Below are 8,241 nucleotides of genomic sequence, written 5' to 3'. Positions count from 1 at the left end.
TACTGGCCTCTGAAGTATGTACAATCAACGACATAATCTAGATCAAATAATGCAATATGTAAATACAGTAAAAAGCTACCGGAATAATACAAATTCCACTTGATTTATTTCACCCTAGCAACAAATGTTTTGTTTTCATCTTCCTTTCACAATACACATCTTATTTTCAACATTTGCTAAACTCCATAACAAAAATGAATGAACTTACCCAATACAATATCGAAATTAAGAAAAAAAAATCTAAGCAAAATACGTCGCTGTATTTTCTAGAGAATTATAACTTCGTTTTGGTCCCAAGGTCCAAGTTTCAATCAATAGAATGCAGACCATGCTAAATTTAAAGTAATCACTCGGATTACTTGCATGGTTGGAAGGTTTTACAAAGAACTAAAATCACTAATAGATCCTTTTCTGGTGCCCTGGTCGTATTTGTGTCACCTCTATTTCCTAGCAATCTAACATATTGTATACTTATATCAATATTTATAATAATAATAATAATCTGAGGTCTTTATATACCACTTTATCACAACCTAGTGCATAGGTCGTCTCAAAGCGGTTCACAAATCAATATCCTTAGTTATAAGGCCTTTGCAACCAGCCATTATAATTATCTTTCTCAACTCCCTGGGGAGCATACAGCCGGTGCTGCCATTTCGGCGCTCACAGCTAGCTTTCAACAATTCCAGCACTGCCCAACCATGTACTCATTTACAGCTAGACTGGAACAAGTGGTGTAAAGTATCTTGTTAAAATTAAAGATACAACACAGTGCCGTGACATGACTTGATCTACAACCCTTCGGTCACGAGCCCGGCGTCCTACCACTAGACTACCGTGCCTCCATTTATGCTTTTTTAAAACTAAAAACGAAACAGAAAAATATTCTTGGATGAAATGAAAGTTATCTGATAACAATGGCAAGAACAGATAATAAAAAAGCATGCACCTCAAAATTTACTATGAAGCACCTCTAATAGTATAGCACATTCCTGTGTAAACCTGGGTTCAACACAAGTACTTGATAACTATGTAAAATTAACATCTACCTACAATTGTACTTAACTTTCGCTTACAATAGAAACGAAATACCTACATACATGTACACCATCATCTGAACATCTTTTTACAGTACGTGTCAGACTAACACCCGCTTACAACATCCTCTCAACGCCTGTATACACAACCAATTGAGCATCGGTCCGCTTAAAGTATGCTTGCAATATCCATTTGTTGTAAGCTCAATATCTAATATCATAACCCTTTAAAATTCAACATTAAATGCTGTCATGGGTGGCCACAAGTAGCATATATATAAGCCTATTCCAATACAAATGCTGACAATCCACCTTGTAACGAAATATAATTTTTAACTTGAAAATGAGCAAACGGACAATAGTCACAAAAGACATGAGATAATTCAAATGAGTTACACAGTGAATCCTCGTTATTGTGGAATTATGAACGGGTCAGGCGAAATATGTAGTCAAGATTACCCCGAAACACTATGGCGGTAAGTGAGTACTGTATCAGGGTTTTACTGATCGAGATACAAAGTCGGGTAATAAAACCAAGCATGCATTATACAGCGTAAAATTTGAATTGACTGGATTGTGATACTGAAATTCTACTGTAAAGCACCAACCTGGGTTCAGTACCAGTACCTTAATTATAATGTCCAATTAACATCTACTGACAATATCTACTTAAATTTCGTTGAAACTCAGTATTACAGTCATTAGTAATGTACCAGTAATACTATTAGCATAAGGGTATATTTGATGTGTTCAGCACCAGTGAGAACAACAGCAATTCCAATAAAAAATTGTTGATTATAAATCTTATAATGAAGTAGTATTTTCAACTTGAAAAAGAGCAAACAGACAACAATAATATACCCTATATGAAATACACGGTAAATCTTCCTTATATTGCCACCAACTTTCCAGCAAAATTTTGGAGTAATAAATAGGTGTAACGATATAAGAGGTAAGATGTTATAATAAAACAAGAGGCCCATGGGGCTAATTAACAGTCACCTGAGTTCTGATATTTATACAGAGAGTTGATTATTGTTTTTAAAACATGAACAGAAATATTATTGAAAGTGACAAAAAACATTAAAACCACCTTATTCAATAGCTAGCATACAGATTTAAGACAGAAAAGTATTTGAAACTAGCACCTCTGATTCTAAACAAGGAAAATGATTTTGTTTAGCACAGAGACACCTTTGGGCCCTGCCCTACAGCCCTTGTGGGTAGGGCTTGCTCAAAATTTTCAAAGTATCAAACTGTCAACTCAAGGTTATAATTACAATCAAGTTATCAACATGTAATATTCAAAGTATCATTTCCCATTATAAACCATAATAAATGTTGCCCCCCCCCCTTCCCCAGGGGTAAACGTGAGACCCTAGGGTCATAAAATTCATAATTTTGGTAGAGCATGTTAAAACCCTTCCATCTATGAAGAGTATTGGATTCTACCATATCTGGGTCTTGAGAAGAAGATTTTGAAATTTCAGTCAATGCGACCCTTTTTTGGCCCCACCCCTCAGGCCCCTGGGTGGTCAGTCAGGGCTGATATGTGCATAAAATCAAACTGCTATCCAATACTAATAATACTAACCCAAATTGAATTACTTCCAATGGAAATTAAACAAATGTTGGTCCAAAATGTGATTTCCCTATATAGACTATAGTAAAGTTTATCCCCTCCCCAGGGGGAAACGTGAGACCCCAGGGTCATGAAATTCACAATTTTGGTAAAGCACCTTAAGACCCTTCCATCTATGAAGAGTATTTGATTCTACCATATCTGGATCTTGAGAAGAAGGTTTTTGAATTTTTTGTCAATTTGACCCTTTTTGGCCATGCCCCTCAGGCCCCTGGGGGCTGGGGACCATATAATTCCCAATTCTGATTGACCTTTGGCCATGTAAGGTTTCTGAAAAATTTCATTGAAATTGGTTTGGGGGTTTTGGAGAAGAAGTCTAAAATGTAAATTGTTTACGGACGGACGATGACGGACAAAAGGCGATCGCAATAGGTCACTCGAAACTTTGTCTAAGGTGACCTATAAATGTACCCTGGAATATATTGGTGGTAAGTAATGTATCAAATGTACCGAGGGTCTTTATACTGTATCAAGGTTTTACAGAGATATTTGTAATAAAACAAAGTAAGCACTATGCAGTGTAAAAGTTACACTGACTGGAATGCTCAACTGAATCTACTGTGAAGCACATGCAATGCTATCTCGTGTTATATAGATATAAATCTGCGTTGATAGCAATTACAATGCTCAATCAACATCTACCGGCATCATCTACTTCACTGCTGATTAAAATGTCAGTATTACCGCAATCAGTTATGTATACGTAATAATATTAGTGTACACAATATATGTTTCAAGTGTCCAGCAGTGATAACAATGGCTTACAATGTCCATTAAATATTATATTTTAACTTCTGAAGGAACGCTTACCATTTTTCCTTACTGTACACTAAATGTCATACCATCAATATTTTAAACCATACAAACTGACTTGAGTGGTCACAATTAGTATACATAAATATAATGTATAAAAGCACATAAATATAATATATAATAGCACATAAGTATAATGTATAATAACACATAAATATAATGTATAATAGCACATAAATATAATGTATAATAACACATAAATATAATGTATAAATGCATGTTCTGATCAAAAGAGTGTTTATTATCAAACTTTCCCCGATGTGTTGGAGGGGTCCACTGATTATACAAAATTGGTTCCCTTTTACCCAAGGATGCTCCACACTAAATTTGGACCAAATCCTTTCATTCCTACAGAAGAAGAAGGATTCTAAAGAATAATTTGCTATGTTTCCCCTAGCTACTGGGCTCTGCCCCTCAGGCCCCTGTGAGGCCAGACCCACGGTTTATATAAAATTGGTTCCCCTTCACCCAAGGATGATTCAGACCAAATATGAAACAAATCCTTTCATTCCTACAGAAGAAGGATATTAAATAATTTGCTATGTTTCCCTTATTGGGCCCCACCCCTCAGCCCCCAGGGGTGCCAGACCAACCAATTTTGTTCCCCTTCCCCCAAAGATGCTTCTGACCAAATTTGGTCAAAATCTACTGGGCCATTCAGGACAAGTGGCGTTTTAAAGGAAAGGTTGACGGACGGACGGACGACGGACGCTGCGCCATAGCATAAGCTCACTTGCCAAAAATGACGAATGGATGTCAATTCTTAATCTTATTTGGCACTTTGATGCATGTGAGCTAAAAACCGTAATCAGTGTACTCAAAACTCTCACAAATATCCATGAACACAACTGTACATGTATGACTACCACACTACTGTTGAGTTTTGATCCTCAAAACAGCCGAGATTTTTGGATTGCTAATTTGTTCAGTGTTTTAGATTATAGTTTATAAGCTGCACACAAATGGAACATTATGACACTTCACATGGTCCTATTAATCTGATAAGAAACGCCTATGACTAAAAAGTTCCCAAGAAAACCCTTACTATAAAGAGTAGGTTTAACAGGTAGTCGGAAACAATAGAGGGTCCAAGAGTTACAATGGGAACATCAGATAAATTTGGTAAAACTAGCTTCAGGCCAAAACTTGCAGGGAATGACAACCACATACAAATAATCTGGATAAACTTATGAATAGATAATTTGAAAATAATACAACGTATTAATAAATACACTGAATCTGGTTACCTTCCAGTAGTCTTTACAAACATGGCATTCAAAACCAGCAGGATTTATTTTACTCTGTAATATGTGCAGTGATTCTATACATGGTCACATATTTTTGTACCAATGTTGTAATTTCATTTTGAGTGTGACTGTTTATATAAAAGTTTGTTTTAGTATGAAAATGTGGACTTTAGTTTGAAATGTGTACTAAATGACAAAAGTGTGGTGTTATGTGGAAAATGAACACAACACATACCATTTGGATTTATTTTAACATCAGAAGGGCGGAGTACAGGAAAGGGGAATTGTGCATGTGCATTATTGATGGAAAATTTGAAAATATCATCTCAGAAGTTTGATTTGATCAAATGAAGACTACAATACAGAATGAATAATTGTCCAAATTAAATGCTGGAATTAAATGTATAATTTATATATATCACATGCTATAAACTGCATATACATTTAATTGAAAATTTGTCACTGATAAAGATAATATACTAATATCACATGTGTAACCCTGGTTGAACATATGTAATTATTTGAAACTGTTAAACATGGAAGAGGAATCCTTCTGGGTCCTTATATCTGCCTTCTACCAGTGATGTATATAGACCAACATGGTGGAACAGATTTGGCTCTATCTGGTAACATGGAATATTGTGTTTTAAGGTGAACTTATAGATGGCTATGTCTGTGTGATCCATGCCTGGCCTAGCATAGTCTTGTAGAAAGTTTACCAAGGAGGGTAGGATGTGATCACTGTATAGCATAGCTTGTGTACAACAACCAGGAGATTTCTTAAAGGAATACAAAGAGGGAGAAAACCTCCTTAGTTCCATTATATTTTGTCTATCTAAAAGTTCTGCAATCAATATAAAATAAATACAACCAGCTAAAAAATATAATATCTGTATAGAAAATGGTGATGATTTTTTTCTGTCATCTAAAAGACAAATCAAGAAAAACACAAAAATACCTGCTCCCATACAACCAATACTCAGCAATTCTATTATCCTAGTTTCTTCAAAAGCAAATCCTTGCCACTTCTGAGGGTAGTAGAGTTTGATGTACCCAAACTCCCGACTGTTATGGTGAAGTTTTGTGTCCATTACGTGTTTGACGTTACTAAGCACCTCTCTGTGTGGAATGGCGTCATCCTCCATCATTAAAATATAGCTGGAGTTCATGTGGTAGGCACTCTCCAAACAGAACATGTAATCTACAGTTTCCTTCTCATATCTATTTCTGTGTAGATGTTTATCATACAGTGCTGCTCTCAGTGGAGTCGTAGACCTCGACAAATCCCTTCCACTTGGGCCGTATCTTTGTATGGTTGGAATAAACGTAGATAGAAATGTAACATCAGTGTGGTTTATTGGCTTTGCATCAACATTACAAATTACTAGCTTCTTTTTCCTAAAACTTTGATTATGCTTTAGCAATTTGTCCATTGCTGCTGTTGCTTGAAGGAAATAGCCCAACTTCTGTAGGTCAGCTGATTTCCTCTGAACTGTTACTATGACTACAAGTAAATCAAGTCTCTCCTGGTTGTGTTGGTTGTAGAACTGCCTTGACTCTGTTTTATCAATGCTGTTAAAATAAGCATTGGCATCGGCAAGTCGTTCCTTGTTTAAATCCTTGGCATTGATCAACATTTCCTTTTCTGAATGGAAGACCTTGAACAGTTTTGAATATGGTAAAAAATAACACAGAATAGGTACGATAAAAGTAAAAGTTATTAGGTACAGTATGAGTAATCTCCTGAAGTGATAAAAACTGGAGCTTGCCATTTTTTACCAAGGAGTTTTACATACAACCAAACACTATGTATGCGACCAGGGCTTTTGAAGGACTGCATTCAAGGAGAATACCAGCAGTTGTAATTCCATTCCGACTCCAATGCAAATCTGAAATGACAAATATGTTTATCTAATGAAATTAACATTAATGTATATATATACACTATATGTACAATGTATGCCAAAGCATGATTTAACCAAAACCATTAAATAATTATAAATAATAATAATTTTAAGTATTGGGATTTGACATGCAAGATCTAAACATTTTACCAATTGAACTGAAGTTGTATTCGCAAGTCAGCTTGTCATTTGGCAGTTGGTACATGTCAAAATTCCTTCATTTTACATAAAACTCAAAATTACCAGATTTATAAATTACCAAACAGAGGACTTTTAAACCTACATCCACATTTCATATGCCAGTATTTATCTACCCTCCAATTTAAAAACTAAATAATACTCTTTGTGTGATACTTTTCTATCTTCTGACTTTTGTATCAGATTGTCTTCACTGCTACAGTACTTCTGGCCTGAAGCATTTTGACAGGTACCATGTACATGTATAGCAGAACTGGACTGGGTAATTTGCCGATGATCAGGTTAGTTCTACTGGTAGATCAACCATCTACATTGAAGTGTTTGGAGTGTCCTGAGGGCCAACTCTTGTTGTAAGTGTTAATGGTTGTACACTTTGCAAGCTTAAGGCAAACCCAAACATTGGCTGTAAATGATAGTGTTGTCTTTTTGGGTGAAGGCTTAGAAAAAGGAGGAAGAAATGTAGCTGAACTAGACTGGGTTGTTTGCCGACGACCAGGTTAAGCTCAATTGGTAGAGTGTTTGTCAAAGTAGAGCTTGTAGGTCCAAGGTTTAAATCCCTGTCTGTCCGTGCGTTTCCTTCACCTCCTGTTACACATACAATGTATGGGTAACGGGTTGTTTTCGCCCGAAATTCATTATTTTAATTTATACGCTAATATAACAATCAATATTTAAATATATCAACTAAACTTATTGATAACTTTCTATATTTGTGATAGAAAAGTACACAACTGTGTGAGTGCGGGGTCAGCTTTTCACAGCTGCCGTTTGCAATTGTCACATTCACTTAAAAACAACACACTTTTGGAGACTAAGAAGACTTAATTTGTGACTTAAAAAGTGCTACTAAAATTGAAAGAAAATCCCAAACAATGTCCCGCCCTAAAATGTTTGTTTTAGGGCGAAACAAACGTTAACTAGCGCGAAACAACCTAGCTATATATGTATATAAGGCGAACGGGATTTTGGGCGGGATATGATGTTGTCAAAGTCAAAACCCAACTATGCTTCACTTTAGTCGATTGTTTCGACTTGCATTGGGACACAGTAGACCTGTTCTTTCTCCTGACCTAAAGTATCAAGATGAAACTGCTTAGTGTCAAGTCAGTAGAGCTGCGTTTGTGTTACGTAAAACAGTCACAGATGCCTGTGATCTGGTGATGTCAAGTGGTCATCTGGCCTACAGTAACATTACATGTTATAACTTATATCTGACATAAAGTAACATTCATCAAAATGCGATTTTTCATCACTTATTAAAAGCCGTAAGAACGTGATATGTTGTCGATGTATAACCAGTTGCTAGCCAATATAACAAATATCACACGATCGATTGCTTACCCATCTCCCAGTCTCCGCAGCCGAAAATGAAAGTAGAATGAATCAGTATATAGTTGACG

The 8,241-nt window shown here is 35.9% G+C and overlaps 1 protein-coding gene across 1 annotated transcript; it reads right to left on the bottom strand.

Annotated features, from left to right (window-relative positions):
• Nucleotides 1–4,158: 4,158 nt before the first annotated feature.
• On the bottom strand, nt 4,159–8,207 carry LOC110446597 (transmembrane protein 246-like). Its single transcript, XM_021491815.1, has 2 exons — nt 8,183–8,207; nt 4,159–6,628 (listed from the first exon to the last, which is right to left on the bottom strand). Exon 2 carries the CDS (start codon nt 6,509–6,511, stop codon nt 5,270–5,272), a length of 1,242 nt encoding a protein of 413 aa, XP_021347490.1. The 5' UTR covers nt 6,512–6,628; nt 8,183–8,207; the 3' UTR covers nt 4,159–5,269.
• Between the last annotated feature and the right edge of the window lie 34 nt (nt 8,208–8,241).

The sequence above is a fragment of the Mizuhopecten yessoensis genome, unplaced genomic scaffold (genome assembly GCF_002113885.1).
Source record: "Mizuhopecten yessoensis strain PY_sf001 unplaced genomic scaffold, ASM211388v2 scaffold2871, whole genome shotgun sequence".
NCBI classification, from domain to species: Eukaryota; Metazoa; Mollusca; class Bivalvia; order Pectinida; family Pectinidae; genus Mizuhopecten; species Mizuhopecten yessoensis.
Note: the sequence above shows the minus strand (reverse complement) of the source record. Positions and strands in the feature narration are given on the sequence as shown.